Below are 23,461 nucleotides of genomic sequence, written 5' to 3'. Positions count from 1 at the left end.
CTCCTATTCTTCTAACATCTCTTTTCACTTCTTTTGGCTTCATTGCCAAGAACTGTAGCCAGTGAGCCCTGGTCTTTTTGGGAAATGAGCTCATTTGCAGCCGGCATCCTGGAATATTTGGAGGATACAGTGAAGGGTGAGGTTTTCTAACAGTTAGGCAAAGTCAAGTCCATCTTCTACCCTGAATGCAGTTTTCAGAACAGCCAGCCTCTCACACCAGACTGCTTTATTTAAACTCCTACACAAAGCATTCCCATATTGAGCCCAGGCTGAAATTAAAACTCACAGATGAAAATTATGAATCAACATTTATTGATGTATGTACATAAGAGGTACAACACTTAGTGAAATATTATATTCATGACTATATTTCCAGTATAGAAAGAATGTCTAGTTTGTTTTATACATGAAAGTTACAGAAATCAGTTCACGCCGTAAGAAAGCATTAAAAGCAAATGACTAACAATCCTTGTAAAGAGGAAAGGATCTGAACTACAAAAATAGAATCAGTCTACAAGGCATTCCAACTACAATATACAAGAACAGAGCCAAGAGTTGGGAGAAATTTTATCATCTGCATTCATTAATTTTTAAACAAAAGTGCTATAGATTCTGTACAGTATGTAAATTCAAAATCTGCAGAACTTTTTGAATGTAAAGAAAAGACCAATCTTATCCCTCTTCCTTTTTATCCTTTTTATGTGAAAGATCGCAAAACATGTCTGGTCACCTTAAAGAAGGGGCAAGGGATGATGAATAGGCAGCACACAGTACTCCAGCATGCAATTCATCCTGAAGCATCATGATGGGACTCACCAAGCAAGATAGATTCTGTGCTTTGGGGCCTGATTTTTATTTCTTTCTGCTTAGAGGGGATGATTACATTTCTGAGATCCAGGTCCAGGGCATCTAGGAACAAATCAGCTTCTTCTTTCTATACGGCCTTATTTTCTCATAGATCTGAACTGCAGCCCTGATTTCAGAAGATTTTTGCCACTGACTTTGTAGTTCATATGTCTGTTTTATGATCAGACAGAGTTCTGGTAACAGGCCTATACAACAAATACAGTAGCTTCAGAAGCTGTTAGTTTTGCATTTATTTTCCAATAATTGTTAATATCCCTTTTTAACAGTGAAAGAAACAGTGCCCCTTTGCCCCTGAGCGTATTCATCTTCCTCAGAGACTGTTCCTGCTAAGGGGATGAAATAGAGGTTCCTACTTGGACTTCGCAGGCACTCTGGACAGAACTGGCAGCCCCTTGCTGCCTGCAGGCTTGCCCAGCCACAGCCGTGGGACTGCACTGCTTTCCTGGCATTTGTGGTCAAGGAGAAACTGGAAATGACTCAAAGGGATCCTATGATGCCATGATATGACTAAGGGCTGAATGTTGCACAGAGTCAAAAGCAGTCAGGGTATCCAACAGGAATGCAGTTAGATGGATTTCCCCTTATTCATTGTGCCAATTTAAACAGTGACTTACTAAACTTCTGGTGATAAAGAGTTCAAACATTTCAAGCAAACGAAGAAAACAAAACTTATCACTTCATGTGAACATTAATTCATTAACATGTCATAACAAGTGCATTCACAAGGCAGGAAATCTATGCTGGGATCACTTTCATTTACTGCCAGAGAACTACACACATGCAGCTTCTAACACACTCAATACTGGTTAGATAGCTGGAAACTAAAATGAACATATTTACAATAAGCTGTCTGCATACATGATTCTGAATGTTATCAAAACTGGATACTCCATAACAGACAGACAAAGTAGTTACTAAGCTATGGAACCTAATCAGTTGAATTGCCAAAAAGAAACAAACCCAGATACAAATGAAAAACAGAAAGTAGAACAAAATTTCAAAACACAGTCTAATTTTCTACTATGGCTCAACACATAGAAACCAATTAAATTAAATTAATGCACTGCTACACATACTGTATACACCATTTCACTGAAATTACATGTTGATAGCTACATTATCTACACTAAGTGCAGAGAGGCACTGGACATCATGCTTCAACAAAATGTCAAAAATTGTATCAATAGGGTTTTCCAGCTATTAGTAACTCAGCACTATTCTACCTGTGATTCCTATTAAGATAATACCTGTTACATCTGATTTAAAATACAATAAAGATTAAAATACAAGGGTATATCAACACACTTCCTACATCTATATATCTACTAGAAACTTAGGCTCCAAAACCTCAGCAGAATCACATGGCCCCATAGATTTTTTAATCGTTAAAGAGATACCCAGTATCAGTCACACTGAGACAGCAGTCCTTGCTATTCAATGTTTGCTTTGTTTTGAATCACAAAGAGCTAGTAGGCCATAGAACATTTTTTTGTTATATAGTTGTTATGAATATTTATATTACTTTTTTTTATTCCTCTAAAAACAGTTCTTTATTTATTAAGTAGAAATTATTATAGCCACAGCCTTAATGCCAACAGGTATTTGCCTAATGGGAAGGGATGACCAAAATGAGAAGTAACTGTCATCTGGGTCGAAAAATATAGTGGTTATTCTCTTTAAAATACATAAGAAAGCAAGAGGTATTTATATGGATGCTACTTAATTACATTGGTCCCATGGTGGTTCTGTTGGTCCTTTTTCAAGAAGGCAAAAGTAGGTGGTGAGATCATAGACTTTTTCCACAGGCTGAACTCACACACACTGTATTTGTAGCAAGATGGACAGGGTACCTGGTAACATATTTTTTGCCTCCTCAGATCTCCAGTTTTTCTAAAACTGCATTCTGAGTCAATCAAATATACATTATCAGGGCCTAAGAAAGAACTGCAGGATTTGGCAAAGGTAACATCAAGAAAAATTATTACAATGAGGGACGATTGCCCAAGACAGTCAACCTAGAAGATTGCTCAGATTAGATTATTATAACATTGTTCCATAATGAACTGCAGCATTTAAGGACATCTTGAAATTCCTATTTGCTTCTTGCATTTTGTGCTTTGTCTATAAATTGCCACTAAACATAACACAGAAATATTTCATTGATCCTAAATGTCATATGAAAACTGGTTTTGTTCTAAGGTATAGATCACCTTCAGAGAATTATGTCCCTACCTTATATAATCACATAGAAAATATTATAAGAAAATATTTGTGTGTCTGTAAATTACAGATACTAGGTAATTTAAGTCAGTCTACACTGTAGTTTCCAGAGAACAAGTACAAACCCCTAAAACCTGTATTATTATTAACTAAATCAGTGTTGAGCATATAATATTTAATACTATAAATACATATTCAGCTTTTTCTAATGCATTCTACAAGCAAGAGTTCACACTAGATCATAGGAAATATGATATATTTAAGAAAGGAGCAGGATGTGTTGGATGGAAGTGTATGCAATTGTCTTTAAGAAAGAAGGACAATGTGTAGTGCACAGGAACTCACAAATCCATACAAACCATCAACATGGAAATGCTATAATCTACAATACTAACTACAACATCAATATGCAAGCACAGTTTGCATACAGTCCCCAAAAAACTGTAGAAAACGAATGGAAAAGAATGATACAAAAATCCCTGCAAACTATATTATTTATGTACAATGCAATATACAGGTACCAGACAATCCAGGTTGTGTGATGCTGCCTATGCCAGTTTCTCTTCATGCAATGATGTATGCCACAGAGCATCATTAAAAACAGTTGCAGGACTCCTGAATGTTGAAAAATCAGACAAGAAGGAATGGATGCTCTAGCATCGATCAGCAATGGCTCTGCAGCAGAATGTAGTTAGAAATGAAAGGGGATCAAAGGTTGGGTGAAGTGATAAATCTCACAAGTCTTCTTGTCTCCCCATATCTTACATTAGTCTGTCAGTTATTTCCATCCTGGACTAGTAGAGACCTACTCAGTGGCTCAGTCATATGCTCTAGGTTTTTTCAGTGTTTGGAACCTGGCTTTCTTGTAAGACTTGTACTTGCAACTGCACAACCACTTTATCTGTGTTAGGATTTGTATCAACCTGGTAGTGGGGAGCCACCAAGTTTCCCCTGAGCAGGGGAAGATGTGTCTGAGATGGTGGGCACATGTGAGGGACGGTTCCTCAGAGCCTTGTGCCAGGGAGCCCACTCATAAGAGAAGTAAAAGAATTACCAGCACCTGGGCATCAGCAGCAATTTGATTCATTCGTAGCAGCAGATTTCAATTTAACATAAAACATGATCAGAAGAAAAAATGAGGGAGGCATCCTTTGTACAGTCCCCAGGCACTGTTCCTGGGAACTTTACCCAGAGTCCCGCCTTAAGTGTGCAGAACTGCAGAGTCTGTGCTTTGTCTGAGGACCATGGAGAGATACAGCCTTCACGCCTATGTGGGAAAAAAGACTGATGACTTTGGAAGGAATGTGCACTAAATACATTTTTTCAGGAAAATTGTGAGCAAGAACACAGCATTTTAAAAAATTACATGGCGAAGCTGAACAATGCATTTACAGCTTGACTGCCTTCTTTGACACTTCAGTATCATGATTCCTTTTTTTTCGTTAGTACTTGAAACTACACTCTATATATCACTATTTAGACAAAGGAAATGGGGTAAATATTTTTCCTTCAAAGTCATCAATATTATTGGAGAGAAGAAAATAACTCATCTTTCCAAGAATGCTTTCTGCTGGGAACAGGAGCTTCTATATAGTGTTACATGGTGAATTATAGCCGAGGTTAACTGTCCCAATGGACTCCACACCTATCACAATAGCTAAGATGAAAAATATCATAATTGTGGCTTTAAAAGTCACAGTAATAAAAACCAAGGACAGTCTTCAGGCTCATAACAGAATAATATTACAGTACATTTTTATAAAGTGCCCTTATTTATCCTTCTGTAAATTAATTCAAATGCAGCAACAAAAATAGATGAATGGAACTTAATGAAATGAGAAACAGTTATACCTTTACATCTCCACAAAAGGATTCTTCTGAGCCTGATACTAAAGCTCAGAGCCCTTCTGAAGATAATTACAGAAATGAATGTTAGAGGTGAGGTTTAATACTACCTATAGTTATGGGGATTTGTGCAATTGCTGCTGTGTTGCTACAACAAGGCTGCAATAACACAAGTGAAGGCAAGGAAGCAAAGAAAATCCAGGCAGTCACCAGAATAAATTTGTTCAAATGCTAATGCTGCCACTTCTCAGATGAACAGTGTGCTCTTCTGAGTATCTACTGCTGGAAAAATAATGACCCTGGGAGTGATGGAAAACAAATCAGAAATCTATATTACTCGTACTTTAAAAGTGGCATAAAGTCTAGAATTCCACATCCTTTGAGAAAAAACAGAGATCAGCTGTACCTTAGAGAAGATATGGAAAAAAACTGTAATTATAGTGATCCTTATTTTTGTGCTGAGTTTTAATTTCAGTGCTGGACTTGTAGCATAGAAACAATTAGGTAAAAAAGAAGCATCTTGGCAGATATCTTCTTGGATGTGAGAATCAACTTCATTATAAATAGCAAACAAAGACTATTCCCTAGGATGGGATTGTGAAATGTCTTATAAATTAACAGAGACAGGAAGGGACTTGACTTTTCCTGGAAGCTTGTGACTCCCACAGATTTCAGTGGGGTTTCATGTAGTCCAATATTCAAAGCATTGCAGGCACAGGTTTTACCACTGCAAACAATTTTTCAAAGACATACCGAGTTTCTCACCAATTCAAATGGAAAGAGTAGATCTCATAATACAGTTCAAATGGCTTATCCCCTTCCTGTTTGAAGCATCTTCATGTATAAGACCCATACACGTTTCTTAAAAGGCTGGTGCAGCCTTTGTCTTTCAAGGGAAGCAATGAAGAAACAAGATCAGTGTCAAAGTGCTCCACCTTTCCCATAATTTTAACATAGAGTATGCTTTAGTTTCAATGAACAGATACTAAGAGAATGCCAACTTCAGCAGCAAATGAATAAAGCAAACACATAAGTATGTATTTAATTTAGTATGCAATTAACTGCATCTTTGCCTGGTCTAGACTTTTCCATGTGCCAGTGTGCTGGCAGCAATCCAAAGGCCAAAGGATATCTCAGTTGCACAGACAAAGGTGGGGGGAACTGCTAGAGTGGCAAATGAGATGAATGTACAAAGAAATGTTAATTTGAACTACACAGAAAACAAATCACTTTCCACTGTGCTTTTCCTTTAACTTTGCCACCCCAGCACTGTGAACAGATACAAAAATATCGCCAGATTCAAATGAATGCATCGACAGTCCTGGTGAAACTAAAAGGAGGCTGGCAAGTAACCAGCACTGCCTACTGAAATGTGAACTTTGTATTAACTGAAGTGGATGGTCCCCTGGTTATTTTCTGTTTGTTTAGTTAAGTAGCAACCCAGCCTCGTGTGGATTGAGCAAACTGAGAAATGAAAGCCAAGAGTGAGTTACATTTTCCCACAGAAGTGGAAAGCTTTTTGATGATTTAATACAGTGCTGCACTGGAGTAACACTATATTAAATATTCAGTCAGGCTACAAGTAGATGAGTAAAAAAACCCAACATTTCTCCTTCTCCCACATCCACATTTAAATAGAGAAATACCATCATAATTATCTTTTGAAAAATCCCTGAGTTACTCTATCTACAGAATTACTATTTTAAAATCACAGTCTGCTATTCTAATCCTATCAAAAGACCCAAATTTATTCTTCCATATGTGGGTGGGGTTTCTCTATTATTGCATTCCTTCCTTCCCTAGTCTCTATCCAAAGAAGCACTCTTCAAAGGACAATACATCCCAAGTGGATAACTGTAAGCATATTTTAAGCATTTCTCAACATGTAATTTTGTGGAGCTGCCTAGTCACATGTTGCTGACATTCCTGTTTGTTTCCAACTGCTAAACAGTTTCAAATGACAGCTAAAAGTATATGGACCAGTTTTCTAAAGCTACTTTAAAGGCAAGCAATCACTGTGGCTGCTGCTAAGAAACTGCTATGGTGAAAAGGATGAAAAATCATCTGTTAAGGGGTGAGCTGTGCCATGAAACAGCTCAAGAATGCTGGATATAAACCAGGGTAAATGCTATGTGTTTTTCTTGGATATAACTACCACCCAAGTCACAGTAAATTTCACTTGATGTGAGCCAGCACCCTCAGAGTAGGGAACATTTTACAGTACCTACACACCATCCTAGGCACATTTCTGGCACACAACCCAGTGAAAGCTAATGGGGAGAAGCAGTAGCTAGATGCAGGTTAACTCTGGATATGCTAATAACAATGGCTGAAGAAAAGAGAACCTGCCTGCCACTTCTCTGAATAACCTACAATTCCATCTTTCACCAAAAAAAAAAATAAAAAATCCTTAAGATACTTCAGGAGGCCTCTGGAAAAGGTCTCCATCTTTAATACATGTTAGAGGCTTACAGAATTCACAGTGGTTCAATATGTGTTAAATTATATAGGTCATTTTGCTTAGGACTGTAGCCATGGAATTCAAGTGATGACAAAAACAACAGTAAGAAAAATATTCCACAACAAATGCTTAAAGGAGGGATACTCTGACAATGGACTTGATCTTGCACATTATTAACCATGCAAGTAGCCTTAGCTGGCTCAGGTTGGTGTGCATTTTCAGAGATATTTATATGAATGCAGATGAACAAAAGCAGACCATATTTATATTTTAATAGCTTCTACAGAGCCAAATATCAGTCTACAGTTAAACACATTATTCCTGTTTAAACCTATGACAGGTCTGAGCACAGACACTGAATGGTCTATTTCCATAAATGTTTCAGCTCTGTTTACTGCCATTTTTAAGTTCACCATATGCTCATATTCCGATTCATTCTGAGAACTTCCGAGAGCTCTCCCAAAATTGCACAAAGTTTGTTCTGTGAGTAGAGCCTTCCAAGGCCATGTGGCTCAGCTTTGCTATAGAACATTGCTAATAGTATAATGGCATTCACTAGTATCTTAAAATTGCTGAATATTAACAAGCACCTTTAAAAACACTTCACAGGGTGATTATTGTAACTGTAATTTCTTCTGACAGGATGAGTCAGATATAATCTGTTTACAAAACACCATCTCATTAGTTCAGATGCCATGTACTCTAAAAAGCATTTCTCTGCCATTAGGGAGTTATATGACTTATTACTCTGCAAAAAAGAGAGAGATGTAAATTCATTAAATCCTGAAATTCTGGTTTAGTCTTCTTTCAGTCCTAACCCTGGACAAAAATCTGCTAACTTTATATGAAATTTGGCTTAGCAATGAATTCAGGATTTAGCCATTCACTGAAACATAATATACTTGAAAGATGGCTTTCACTTCATAGCAAATGCTACTGATTATCACATTCAATAATTCTCTAAGAATAATGGATTCAGAATTTGTTTGTATCTCAAGTACCCAGTCGTAACATCCCTAATCAATCTCAGTAGTACCTTACTGGAGTAGTCTCATTCACATGAGAAATCTCTCCGATCAGTGGAGCAGGGTGAACATTAAGGTACTACCTACTTTGATTAAGAATGCCATAACTGAGTCAGTGGTTTTGCACATCAGGCAGATTTAGTGAACTACCACCCCTGTAATTATACTGCCTTGTATTATATGATGCACTGTGGTCACAAAGGAGCATTGCACCATCATAAAATAAAGGCTGCACCTGCCCTGGGACATCTGATAAAAACATACCACATGCACATACAAATCTAAGGTCTTCTCTTGATGCTAACTATTAGTCGTACTGATCTAACATAATGTCTGGGATAACTTATTGACTTCTATACATTAATCTTGCTCCTGGATCTAAGGTCAGTTTGAAGTACAACTAGGCACAAAAGTACAGTGCTTGTAATTATTAAAAGAAATAGAAATCATTATGGACGTTTTCAAAAGATATTTTAGCCATACAGTGATAAACAGATCAGGTATGCCACAAGAGTCACCAAAAGACTTGAAGGCTTACGTGGTGTTATGTTTCTCTCATATTTGTGACCCTGAGTCCCTGTAGTGAACTGTACTGGCACTTTGATCTTCCCATTTTGCAGCATTTACATTCTCTGTGTCTTGAATGAAAGGGAAAGTGGGTGAGAGCACATTGCACTGCATGGAGTATTCTCCAGCTGCATCATCCAAACAGTAACACAAGGGAGACAGATGGTTATGGATCATTGCTTGGCAAAGACACTACAATGATTTGATGAGATCTTTGCTAAGTTTCATTTACAAAATTAAGTAAGCAGAAATTGTAGATGTTAAATAGAAAAAAAAAAGAGAGAAATCTTCTTTAATCATGATATCTTCTGCCAGAAGATAGCTTCAGGGCTTATTAAAGATGCAGCTAGGGATCTCTTCACTTATTTTTCACGTTTCCAAGGCTCTTCTTCAACAACACTGAAGTCTGCAGATTTGCCATTGGTTGCCAGTGTTACCTGCAAGTAATTATCATCAACAACCGACTTAAAGGCCAAGGCACTTTGATAAGAAAAGTAATGTTTCATATGGAAGATCATGATATTTGCAGGAATTACATACACCACAACTTATTAAATAAGTGTTTATTCAGCATTCATAACACTGCCAAATACTGAGACTCCTGTTCATTTGTTATACTGACTAGAAAACATTAGCAGTAGAAAAATGTTATTAAATAAATATTATAGATTTCTCTGGGTTATTTCAAGGACAGATTACTTTTTTTAAACGTAGAAAGTCATATTTTTTTCAGTGGAATTCCTTAGCAAAGCTGCACAACTGATGCAAGGACATGAAAAATATGCAAGGTCTGAATAATCATAGATGTGTATCTATACTAACTCACCTACAATTACACCACCTTTAAAGAAATGGAAGAAAAGACATATTGTGAAAGTATTGTTCATCATACCACTGTAACAGTGTAGTGAAAGATTTGGGGTATAGCCAGATCAAAAATTCATAGTAATGCTATATTTGTCTCACAAAAAGTACCACAAAACTTTGCTCTTTTCTGTAAAGATAAGTGCTAAAACTTTTAGGTTTAAGTATGGTAGAACACCTGTAGTGATCTACCAACCTGAGTTGGTACTCACAGTAAACACTGTACTTTGCATTCCAGAAATCACTGTAAATAAATTCATGTTTCAAGAAAGATATCTCCAGCCAAATGACTTTAAAAAATTAAAAAGGTAAAATGTCAATTTAACTTTACAAAAGTGATCTAGATCTTTATAATGTGAGAAAATATTTCATTTAATTCTAAATGGATGGCTTACTTTTTCCTAACTTACCTTGTAAGTTAACATCCTCAGCTTCAAATGAAAACTTAAAGACAGAGCTGAAATTCCCCATGCTGGATAAACAGGATGCATGGAAGCATTGGGACATGGAAACATGACAAAATGCACTGATTTTTGAAACAAAGTCAAGCTTTTTCTTAGATCATTGAAAGTGGGAAACATGCAAATACAGGAATGAACAGCTTATTCAGAAATGAAAATCACATAGAGTCATGTGAAATGTGGTAATAAAAAAAATACAAAAATATCATGCAATAACAACCATTCTACCCCCATATAAAGGTAAACTAATTATTAATTATGTACATTGACCATGCAAAATTATAAGGTACTAGTGTTATACACGGAGTATATTACAGAAAGTAAACAGAAAGGACATGCTAGTAGATTAGCTTTTCCATATCCTGACCAGAGTTGCAGTATGCTTTTCAACCCACCAGTGCATTTGACAGGATGAAGAGCTGTCTCTTCAAATTTAACGGCTGCATATTTTGAAGTCCCAAATCCTACTCTCTGTTGCCTTTGCTAGTCTAACACTTAGGAGCTGTACAGGTACTTCAACATGATCCAAATGTTTTGCAGATGTCAGCATAGCTTATCAATTAGGTCATAACAACACATCCTTTTGGCAGCTTGCAGATAGACACATCGACAAGAGAAGTGATCTGCTCAAAGTCAGTTTTGTGCTCAATCCAGTAAAGACTGGCTCTTTCATGAGTCTAAAAGTGCAAAATGAGATTGCAAGCAGAGCAAACCTAAAACGGTTAAAAAGGACAAACACTTCTAGCTCATACATCCTTGGTCCAAAACTTTAATTAAAGGGTGTGCTTAGGATGACATAGTGCACTATTAATCCATGTTTTTGAGGCAAGCTACTGCTTCAAATGAGGGAAATGATAAGAGAAACTGAAGGAGAAAAGAAAGTCTAGAAAATATTGATTGCATCAACTTTCTAACTTGACTTGGATCTCTGTGCAAACCTGAGAGATTGGAAGCAGACAAAATTATCAGTATTCAGTTCCATGAATGTGATTCAAGACTGCTATATGGTAGCTTAATTTGTCTTAAATCCACTGAAATTAGCATAGTCTATTTAACTCAAAACCACTTTTCCAAAAATTCTAAAGGAAGTTATCCGAAAAAGGGGTGTGTGTACATGCTTATTTTTAATGAAAAAAAAAGCCTTTATCAAATGTTATCTTTCTCTTCAGAGAGTTTCTTTTTTCCTTCAAATTTTAATCTCTTGTGTCCTTCCCTTTTTTGAGAAATATAAATTAATGACAATTTTCGATTTTGTGTAATCATGTATTCTCTTTCCATTTCAGATTTATTTTTTTAATTTTTCTCATGGAAAAAGAGTGAGCCAGAAGAGAAAGGGGAGAGCCATGTCAGAATAAAATGTATGTTTTCATTTTTAAAAAAATAATTTTACTGAAACCTTGGAAGATTCAGGGAAAAACTGAAGATGAAAGCTGGGTTTTTTTCTGAATTCAGTATTACTTTTTCCCCCTGACAGTTCAGGTTTGGCCTACATTATCAAGAATGAAGCATTAGGAAAAAAAAATATTCTAAAGAACATTTCCAGCCAGGCTAGAGACAAGTGAAAATGATAGAATAGGACTTATATTTTGAAATATATGGTGAGCTAATGAACTTAGTGCAGTCATTCACAGTTAGATACTGGCTCAGTTGTGGCAACTGGAAGATACAAGAGAATCTCTTTGGATAACTGGCTAAGGTGGGCCAATTGGCAAATTCACTGTCTCAAAGACACTGGCATCAGACTGGAGTGTTAATAAATAAAAAAAAAGACTGTGAAATTAAAGGTTCCATCTTATTTTCACTTTCTTTCTCCTCCTTTTCAAAAGCTCTCTCCTGATCTTAAACTGCCCCATCCTAGTGGTGGGTTCTTTGTGAAGTTCTTTTAACCATCATAACCATTTCTTGTGGGTTCTTTTAACCATTAATCTCCCCAACTGTTTTCTCATTCAACTGGTGGAGTTTCCCAAGCTCACTTTACTCTGATCAAGATGTTATTATTACTATTAATATCCCACGTTAGTTACAGCAAGGATTAGAGAGAGAATACAATGTTTGTGTCTTAATGACTCAAGAAGGAACGATGTGCGAAGCGAAGCATGAGCATGCTGTATGAGTGCAGGAGCATTCTGATGCTAAAGTGCATTCAACATGTCGATCTCTGAACAGCATATCATGAAGGCAGTCAGCAAGTGACAACAGCTGTATCTGAATTGCAGCTATCCTTCATTTGGGTTGGCAATTAAGTTCTCTGTTGCCATAGAAAATTAAGTAAATGTCCATAGAAGGTGATGCCATATTCTCTGTGTCTTGGCATATCCCATAATACGCTGCATCTTGCCTTTTGATATGTAAACAATGTACATGATTTTTTCCCATCAAATGACAAGTTTTAAGAAGAGTGCAAAAAAACCATCTTTTGAACTGCTCAAACACATTCAAAATGTCTGGGGTTCGTGAACCTTGCTGTCACATTGTTATTTGCAGAACGGTTTGAAAAATACATGCAGGTTAAAAAATAAGATAAAATAAAGCATGCAGTGCTATATACATGTCTCAATATCCATAAATGTGAAAGGTACCTTGCACTCATCTACCATGACTGAGTTGTGAGCTGCAAAAACACATTGGTTTGAGTTGTTTTCCCTATGATTTTTCATGTCATCATAGATCGACTGAGTCTTGGTCATTTCAATGTCTTCATGCCCTTTATGATGGGAATCAATGGTGTCGAGTTCTGCCTTGGAAAGGTGGTAGACAATGCCAGCACCAAAAGAATCCCCCACTACATTGACTGACGTTCTCATCCGGTCCCTACAAAAGAAGCAAAAGGCAGAGGCTGAATGGCATGAGAGGAAGAAAAAGTAGGGCATGGCAGCCCTGTTACTGTCACAGTTACTGCACTTGTTTCAGGAAGTTAAGGTATCTGTTGAACAGAGAGATGGGAGCTTTCAAGGGAAATGAAAAAAGCTTGCTTTCCCAGGGGACTTGTTCAGACAGCGAGGATGTTCAACCTCCCATGTCCCAGCTGCTCATTCTCGTGGAGTTTGGCAAAGAATGTGTGCTAGATCACAGCCAAACTGCAGAGCAGCTTGACTGAGATCTCCCCAGTGCCTGCTTCTGGAGCTGGAGGTTTCAATGTCCACATACCACCGCCCTTTGTTTAATCAGAGCGCCGACCTTAATGCAGCCAGGGAAAAGGATTTGGGATCTAATGAGCTGTTCTCCTTTCTGGTACGAATTAACAAATGGCTTCTCCCTTTACTCTCAGTGAACGAACTACGGGGAACAAAAATGCATGAAATATCTCCATAATGCTCAGGCCATTGAAGCTCCTCTCCCGGCACCATCTTTACAGATGGCCATCTGTTAGTGTGGCAGCATGCCCATTCACACTACTCCATGCCAGAGCTTGGCATATAAGCAAACCAAATATAGGTCATGGCCTACAAAATAATGAGCCTGTGACAGCATTTCAGTAACAAGTGCCCCTCGTAGGAGAGTGCCAACTGAGGCTAACGTGCTTAATTTCAAACAAATATGTTCATCAGTGCTTCCTGGACAGGATTTCATTGCATAGACATGCCAGCTTTCTGCTGTCTTGTCTTTAGTGTGGCTCTATCTGTCAACACTGAGCTCATGGTTGTGCATTTTCCCTGATTTCAAAATTCTGCCACAAACCTGCCCAAAATTCTGCAAAAACAGGAGATGGGTCCTGCTATCTTTCCTACTGCAGGTAGGCTGTATTACATCTGTTGAAATAGTTTACAGTCTAATTTGTCTTTTCATATCTGAACTAAACATAAAACTCCTTAAACCCTTCTGACCAAGGTTTGCAACTTAAAGCAACATACAGCAACTGAGTCTAGCTATGTCAAACAGGTCAGAGAAGTGATTACACTGAATAATTCTCAGAAGTACATTCATCAAGATTCATTTACACAAAATGGGCAGGTTGAACAGTGTGGACATTTGCCAAATGACAGAAAAACCAGTATGTAAGACCTCATTTCCCATGACAGTGATTAATTTTAGAACAACCTTTCTTGTATTTCTAGTACCAGATTTATGTGACATCTCCTTTTCCTGTAGAACACTGAGAAAAAAAGAGCTAAATATGTAAACCTCAAACTGATAAAGATTCATTATATATGCCTATTCGTGGCCTTACAAACTTTTGAGCCCATTTTAAAACATTTGTAAATCTGCCTTTCTCAGCTGTGCAACTATAGTCCCATTCAAATTTCTCCTCTCTCTCTCTCAACATTAGCATGCCTACATATTTGGACTTCATGGTGTAATATCTTAGCTGAAGCAGTTAATTTTTTTTTTTTTTGCATCAAAAGAATACACAGGGGGTAAAAAACCTCTCCAATAATCCCCCTGAGAAAGAAACAAACAAACCTATAAGAGGAAAACTTTCTTCCAGTTTTGCTTCACATAAATGAAATGCTTCATACAGTTCTTATCCCATGCCTATGAAGAGTGTTTTAAACCTGGTCAGAGAAGTTGAATAGGAAAATAAGACTTTCTGAGCGTGAATTTTAATTAAGGCCATCAATTACACTGAACCCAGCAATATAGTTCCACAAAAAGAACACCTGCTGAATTTTGAAAGAATTCATTTTGAAAGAATTTGCCGGATGACAGAGGGTAGTATAGGATGCCAAAACACCAAGATGGAGAGTACATAAATGTAATTGAGGCACAATTCAAATTCTGAAAGGGTCATTTGACGATATACTCAGGCTCATATACATGTACCACTAGCCAAGAGATTCAGCAATACAAACTGCACACTGATGCAGAGCATGCTATATACTGCATGAGCCAAAGGAAACAAGTTCCTTTCAACAGAAAGGACAAAGTCTCAGCTGTCAGGAATCAACAGCAAAGTGCCACTGACCTCTTTTGGGCCAAAGAACACCCTAAGAAGAACAAAGGCAACTGTAGTTACTCTTCTGTTTACACAAATCAATTAATTCCAGGCACACTGGGACATGTAAACAAAGTAAATGGAGGAAGGTTGCAGTCTAGACCCTGTTCATAACAACCAGACATCAACCAGGTCTGAACAGTCTGAATTTAGATCTAAGCCAAGGAACAGAGTCAGAACTGAAGCAATCTTTTTCTGAGCTACAGAATGAAGGTTTAAATACCGGATAAGCTGTCCAAGCTAATTTTCCCTAATTCCTCTCTATTGCAAAATACCACTAATCTGGTACCACCGATATTTGCTAAGCTTGTCAGCTCACATCTGGAGAGTACCCAGCTTCTGGCTAGAGCAAAGTAAGCTGGTTTTATTCCATCTGTTGGCATGTGATTGCTGACCTATTAAATGTCACTGCTCTGTTGTGCTTGGTTTTAAACTGAGAGACTGTAAGAGTTGTGAAATATTGGTAAACTTGCCTGGTGAAAGAGCCTACGCTGGGTATGTACGCATGGGAGGGAGAAACGTTGAGCAGCCTAATCTCTAGATATTGGAGAGACTTGAGAAGAAGTCAATACAGAAACCTTTTGAAGGCCAGACTGCCAAGTTTAAGGACTTGATAAGAAGTTGTCTTTGTGCTATACCATAAATTGCAAATCATGCAAAATCAGTTTTGGTAAGACCACAGTTACAGCTGGTGCTAGTATTGTAAAATCAATTGATGTTATGATATTTGCTTTCATCAGAAATATTGAAAAACTCATAGAGTAGAAAATTTTTTAAAAGCTTTCTTTATCTGAAATTCAAATGTTATAAAAGAGCTATTCTAAATATTTCTATGTGGTGGTTGCATTTACACATGGGTTCCAGAAAAGTGGCTGGAATTGGATCTTAAATATTTTATTAACTTTCTATTCTACATTCTGTTAGAAATACTGCTGTAATGTTATTTAATGATCTAAAGAAATGGAAGAAGACAAGGTTTGTAAGTAAAGAAAATACTTTTTTATGACATTTCATTTCAGCTATTCTTTAGGTCTGGTTTGTGTGTGCAAAAGCTTGCTCAAAAGTTGGCTTGTGTGCCATTTCTTAAAATAGGAATGTCAGCAGCATCATTTTTAATAGCTCATTAGATCATAGGGGCTACCACAACACAGCCACTTGAAGATGGAAAATAAAGCTGTTCCTTGTTGAAAAACAGGTTAATAAGTACAACACTTCCACCAACAAACAATGTTTTGACTTTGCAGCACTAGTGGTATGACACAGAGCTTTCAATCTCTTTTTTATTTCTTTTCCCCTTACCTTTCAATTCTGAATCACACTGCAATTGCACTGCTCATTGTTAGGCCAGAAGGATCCAACCCCAACTGTTTGGGCTGAAAGCTCTTTTGCATACCATTTATTTTGGAAAGACACCTTGAAATATTTCTTTTAGAATTGCTGTCCTTCCTATACATACATTCATCACAGCTACAGCTCCACAGTACAGAAATTTTTATTTCCTAAACAGGGTTGGACTAGACAGTGGGAACAATGCTGCTGAAGCTGAGAATGAAATGCAACACCTATCAGTGGATCAGAACTGCTGATAAACTTATGTCTCTGAGGCTTACTGGTGTGGGCAGAGCTTCTCAGTGCACAGGATTATTTTAAAAAGACATTTCCCTAAAAAACCCAAACAAACCACAGGCTCCTTTTGCACATCCTCCTACCAGCTGCAGAAACCTACCTATTTGCCTTACTTTGAGAGCCAGGAAAAGCATATATTTAAAATATATTTTTATATATTTTTTATCTCCTCCTCCCAGCTGCAGATTCCCATGCCACTTTCCTGTTTTCAACTATGACTTCATAAATATAATAAACTCACAGAATATCACATCTTTCACTATGCCAGCTGTACTCTGCCAGCTGAATCCTGTCTCATTTCACCATTCTGCATCATGCTATCATGCTATTCAGTTATATATGAATTATGTAAGTCAACTTTTCCCTTTGCCTCCTCAAGCTGTAAATTCCTCTTTCGTTTTTCCCTGAAGCAGAAATCAGAGCTGCATTCTATTCTTTAAAACTTTTAGTGACAGATATAGTAGTAGATCCAAAATACATGTCAGAGGATTGACTAAGTTCTTGAGTTCTTCTCAATAAGCCACAAGATAATTATAGAAAATCATTTTTGTATTTTGACTTCACATTCTCAACTCTGTTATTTCTTCTTGCATAATTTTAGTTGTGTATCTGGGACTGAAAGCTACCAGAAGCAGGCAGCTGAAGCTGCTAGTGTAGGAGAAAATGCACAAATAGTACAGTTATACTTACATCTCCCCTTCTGGGCACCATAGCTGGAATGATAAAAACAAGTGTCTTTACTACTTAAAAGAATACTAGGGGAGAGATGGCTGTTGACCAGAATATACTGTGCTGCAGCAGTGCAGGGCAATATGAAAGTCTCTAAAGAGCCCAGGACAATTTAGAGGACTACTGAGTTCCTTTCAGCTCTGCACAGGTGACAGAAGGATATTCAAGCTGTCAAATGACAAAGAAAGAAATGAGAAAGAACGTGGCTTGGCATATCCTCTGTCTATATTTACAGCCTCTGTATTCAAACATTGAAGACCAAAAGCCTTGGAATATTACATGTGGGTTTGCTCTTTCTTGTTGGAGGACCTGCAATGGCACTGAAGGACTTTGATCTCAAGTCCTTGGAAATGAAAGCCAGTCTTTCCAGTATGAAAGATCTGTCAGTAAAAAAAGAGAATTACCTTCTTTCTTTCAGTTTGCATTCTTATCTGTCTTTGGTTTATGTCCTGACTAGAACAGACTCTTCTTAAAGGTATTTTACTGTCTTATATATGAAAAGAAACTGACTTTTCCCACTATGAGTATAAAAAATTTGATACTACAAATGCCCAAATCACCCTGTGACTTGCTGACAAAATCCTGATGGAATTTGCATTTTCAGCATTCATCCTTCATTTAAGACCAGAACTATAAGAAACAGAAATATGAAAGCAAAGATCAGAAAACTGCTCTTGAGTGATGGGAACGCATACCTAGGAAGAAGAAAACATATAAGTGTGAGCTCACAAGTCTGACAAGAAGACCCTTGGCTCACAGAAACTGACTTCAGCAGCTTTCTAATAGTTTGTAACAGTGGAGAAGCTACTTTATTGAATAGCCCCTTTCCTCCTTTGATTTATCTGTACAGGAGAGTCTTATAGTTCTTTGAAATCAATGGCTGAAAAGCATTACAGACAAGCATTACTTCACCACTTTTTCTGCACGAAGCAGTGGAGTCAGCACAACTTACAAAAGCCAGTCAACAGCAACAAGCAAACTGATATCCTGGGTAGGGAGACCCACTGCAGTAAGGATCAGCAGCATAGTGACAAGTCCCGCGCTGGGAATACTGGCAGCTCCAACACTTGCAAGGGTGGCAGTCAAACTGCAAAATAAAAAATCAAATGGGAGAAGCAGGAAGATACACTTTGAAGATACACTTTCATTGCAAAATCATGTGATCATTAGCAAGGTCATATTTTTAATGAGTTCTTCCCATAAAACAACTATATGATAAATCACAGAAAGCTCAGGTCATAGTTTTCACTCTTGTGTTTCTCTAAAAATATTTATTAGGTCAGGCCAGATCTATAGGGTTTGTTCTGAGAGTTGTAAGAGGGTTGTCTGGGAGTTTTAAGTACTGTAAGCTAGCTATGACATTCAAATCTGTGTCCTGGTGTTTTCTGAACTCTACCAACACATCCAGGGTTTTGAATTCTGAGTTTTGATCATCCAGACATGATGAAGTTTGGTGATGATGGGTTGAGTTTTCAGGGTGGTTAATTTCTGTTTATTTATGTTACTTGAAGACTGAATTGTGAGTTAAAGGCTGAGAGAAAGTGGTTATTATTAAACACAGAAGAATAAAAGTCCCAGCATCCAAAACTCACAAAATACAAGCCAGTGGTGTACCAAGCCTAGATACGAATCACCCTAGATTAAAAAGCAAAATTGATCTGATTCTTTCATAAATCCAAACCTGTGTTTGTTTTTGCCTGCTATTCTTTGATGAAGGTCAGTAAAGTGAATGTCTGAGCTTCAAAGGCTTGTAAAAATACAACACAGACTATAACAAATATCAACATCATTGGGCAGTCCTATGAAGAATGGACAATGAATTTGTCAGAGAGCTAGTCAAGGGGAGAAAAACATGGAAGAGGAGAAAAGGGAGAGGGAGAGGAAAGCAGAGGAAGAGGGAGAGGGAGAGCAAGAGGTAGAGGGAGGGTAAATAAAAAGGAAAAGTGGACAAAAGGAGATGGAAAAAGGAGCAAGAAACTAGGAAAGAAAAAGTTATATCTGTGTTTTTAAACACAGAGATGAATAACATGGTTGCACTTCTGTGGGTGGACCCAACAAATCTGAAAGTGCTTCCAATACAGAAGCAGGGGAGAACAGACTCTGGGGGGGAAATCCTGGACCATTAGCCACAGAACTAATCTGTGAAGATGTTAGCCTGATTTAGAGCTGGCAGATGCTGGCTGGCTCGATCTGATCCAGCTGACAATCCAGGGTGCAGTGTGTTTGTCAGGTGTTTGGGTTAGAGTGCAACTTGGCCTGCTAAACACCCAAATAGGTCCAGCAGGTATGCAGGTAGGATGCTCTGCTCTGCTGTCAGGCTTTGCATGCAATGCCAGCTCCTCAGGCACTTCCAGCCTAAACTGGTGAGGGATTGCTTCCAAGCTCTGTGAGGAAATACTCCTGCCAACCTTCCCACAGCAGCACTTACAGACCTGAAAGGGAATAAAGCTAGAATTGTTTAGGACTACACAGAATCTGGCTTAGCTACAATTTCCAAGATCACCCTTTCCCAAAAAATACAGGAAATCAGAGGAACTACATGACCAATACGAAGCAACTATGGCTGGTCAAAGGCTAATTAAGCCTTCATGATTTTATGTCTGGATCATTTGAATATTCTCAGTATCACAAAGTGGATTGTTAAAACCTAATAACCTTCACTTCATTTGTATTGTTTCCTCAAGAGATAGTTCTTGTCATATCACTGTAACAAAAATGCTATACTGCATGAAGAGGACACCCAGTGGTTTTCATACAGATAGACCAAAGTTGCTGCCTGGTTTGCAAATGTGAGTATCACAGCTGGCCACATCAGCCTTGAAATGGTGAGATCAAGAAGAGCCAATTGGTCAGGTCTCAGAAGGGGAGAAGAGGAGTAACTCAGGTTCAAGCCTACCAAATCCCTTGGACAATAGCAGATTCCTAACTTGAAATTCCCTCGTCTTAATTTAGTTAAGTATGTGGCATCTCTGAAATGTCTGTTTTCAGTTTTAGGAACAAATATGCATCCTGCAGGTCTAGCATCTGCCTTTATTAGAAGCAACTCTGAACCTTTCAGAAACCTTGGTTTTACTATTTCAGGGGTTGGGGCAGGAAATAAAGAAATGGAAAATGTGGAGCTAGTATAGCTGGGCAAGAAACACAGAATTAGATATCCCTTTGCAGGAGTTTCTTTAGACTTAAAAGGGTTTAATAAAAGAAAAGTGTGTGGGTGAAAACTACAGGAAGAAGGCAGACTTGACAGCCTTCACTTGCGGTTTCCATTTTAACTATTCAAAATGTTAGACCTGCTGTCTTCATTAAGTTTAAACTCCCTTAGAGTAAACAGTCTTCAATCACTCTTATCCTTTTTTAATGGATACTTTCTTTTGTCCTCACAGATATTCAGTTTAGTCCTAGATAAGACAATTTGATATGAAAAGACTACAGTTAATATTTGCTGGGTTAGAGATAATAGGTCTGCAAGTATCCAAACCATGCCGCAGGCAATCTCATCATTAGGATGGGCTACTCTCAGTTCATTTTATCTGTTCACCAAAGTCACAGAAAAAGTACAGGCAAACATAAATATATGGACAGATATTTTAGATATACTTTTTTCTTCGGTGTATATAAACACATACATTCTAGAAAGTATATGACTTGTAGCATCCCTCTACACTAAAAAAAAAGCATTGCATTGGACAGAGAATGCTGTATACTACAATCAACATTGCATCCTGGGCTGGTTTTGGCTGGGGTGCAGTTAGTTTTCTTCACAGTGGCTGGTATGGGGCTGTGTTTTGGATTTTGCTGTGTTTGGATTTTGGTTTTGGATTTTGCTGTGTTTTGGATTTTTTGCTGTGTTTGGATTTTGGTTGATTAATATAGAGACGTTGTTATTGCTGAGCAGGGCTTACACATATCTAAAGCCTTTTCTGCTTTTCCTACTGCCATGCTGGAGAGGCAATAGAGGTGCATGGGAGGCTGGGAGGAGACACAGCCAGGAGAGATGACTCCAGTTGACCAAAGGGATATTTCAGACCATAAGACATCGTGCTCAGTCATGAGGGGAAGAAGGAAGAAGGGAGGACGTTTGAAGTGATGGCTTTTAGCTTCCCAAGTAACAGTTCCACCTGATGGGGCCCTGCTCTCCTGGAGGTGGCTGAACACCCACCTGCCCATGGGAAGCAGTGAGTTAATTCCTTGTTTTGCTTTGCTTGTGTGTGCGGCTTTTGCTTTCCTTATTATCTTTATTTCCCTATTATTCCCTTTATCTCAACCCAAAAGTTTTGTAGCTTTTACCCTTCTGATTGTCTCCCTGATCCCACCAGTGGGGCAGTGACCAAGTGGCCGCCTAGGGCTTGGTGGCTGCCTGGGGTTAAACCATGGCAGTTGTCAACTTCAAAAGTGTAAAACAACACCGGCGTGCATCAAAGCTGCAAATGATAGAAAAGGCCTGTCACCAGAGAACCAGGATCTATGTACAAAACATTCATTTGCATATCATTATTAAAAATCCATGGATTTTATAGTGAATCCAGTAGCTGAGAAGACATCCAACCCAAAGCACACACATTTTACAGTCTGTAGAAACAAAGCCTAGAAGCATTTTTGAACTGACCTCACAGTAACTATCTGGCCTCCATCCAGGTCAATGCCATTCATCTGTGCTATGAAGATGGCAGCCACAGCTTCATAGAGGGCAGTTCCATCCATGTTAATAGTTGCTCCAACAGGAAGAACGAACCTTGTTACACGCTTATCAATGCCGAGATTTTCTTCAAGACACCGGAATGTGACAGGTAATGTTCCAGCACTGAAGGAGAGAAAGCAGAAAAGTAAAGAAAACATAATTACAATCAATATAACACATACCCATAAGGGAGCAAAGTCAGAAATTCTATTACCATCGTTTACATTTTCTACGTCCACTTTCTGCTGTGATTCAAGCCTTTTTTAGGTGATTTTTAAATTAAACCTACATTTAGCTGGAAGTGGGACTGAGGCCAAAACACGAACATGACTTGAAGCAGCATGAGAGCTTGAGAGAGTGTGGATAAATTTTTCAGACTCATTTACAATTTATTTCTTGCATTTTGTTGAAAAATACAAGTACCAGATGTTTTCTGACAGACAGACCTATGAGTATAGGGACAAGTCTTAAATTCCTTTGATTGTGAATTTGCTCTAGAGGGAGAAATTTGTATGACATTATGGACTGAAAAAGCTGGGCAAAAAGATACATGTTGTACCACCGGAGGACAGGAAGAAAGGACATGAAATACATCTGGAGGATAGGAAAAGATGCAAAAGATGCCTGGAAGAGGGGAACAGCTCTTTGCACAGATTCACAGCGCTTTGTTTTTGTGGGAATATTTCAGTCTATTACATTCACTTGCTCAAAATACGACACCTTCATCAAAAAATACTGTTGAAGTGGAAACTCAAACACTTCAATGAACAAAAGCTTTAGTTAAATTGTAATTTACTAAAACTCCTGGCCAGACTATATCTCCTACAATTCCACATTGTTTCACAGCCATAGAATTGCTGCAGTTGGAATGTATCTCTAGAGGTCACCCATCCCAGCCCCCTTGCTCAAGGCACGAGCAGCCAGGGCAGGTTTCCCAGGACCATGCTCAGACAGGTTTAGTGTATCTCCAGGAATGGAGACTCCACAACTCCTCTGGGCAACCTGTGCCAGTATTCACACACCTTCATAGTAAATCACAGTAAAAAGAGTTTTCTTTTGTTCAGATGGAATTTCTTGTGTTTCAGTTTGTGCCCGCTGCTTCTTTTCCTGTCACTGAGCACCACTGAAGAGAGTCTCACTTCATCTTCTCTACACTGTCCCATCAGACATTTATGCACACCAGTAAGG

General features: G+C 38.1%; 1 protein-coding gene across 6 annotated transcripts in view; it reads right to left on the bottom strand.

Moving 5' to 3' along the window:
• Positions 1-289: 289 nt before the first annotated feature.
• Positions 290-23,461, bottom strand: part of SLC1A2 (solute carrier family 1 member 2) — a 92,181-nt gene continuing 69,009 nt past the window's right edge. For 5 of the 6 annotated variants that reach the window (XM_017809909.1, XM_017809901.1, XM_017809939.1 and 2 more), the window contains exons 8-11: positions 22,202-22,396; positions 18,551-18,685; positions 12,890-13,121; positions 290-9,422 (exon numbers count right to left, since the gene is read on the bottom strand). In XM_017809909.1, coding sequence (XP_017665398.1) covers positions 9,348-9,422; positions 12,890-13,121; positions 18,551-18,685; positions 22,202-22,396 — 637 coding nt within the window. In that variant the 3' untranslated portion in view covers positions 290-9,347. Of the gene's footprint in view, positions 9,423-10,259; positions 10,331-12,889; positions 13,122-18,550; positions 18,686-22,201; positions 22,397-23,461 lie in introns of all 6 variants that reach the window. The other variant, XM_017809932.1, reaches the window with a different exon arrangement.

Source organism: Lepidothrix coronata, unplaced genomic scaffold (genome assembly GCF_001604755.1).
Source record: "Lepidothrix coronata isolate B3197 unplaced genomic scaffold, Lepidothrix_coronata-1.0 Scaffold1, whole genome shotgun sequence".
NCBI classification, from domain to species: Eukaryota; Metazoa; Chordata; class Aves; order Passeriformes; family Pipridae; genus Lepidothrix; species Lepidothrix coronata.
The sequence above is the reverse complement of the archived record's forward strand: the minus strand, read 5'-3'. Positions and strand labels throughout refer to the sequence as shown.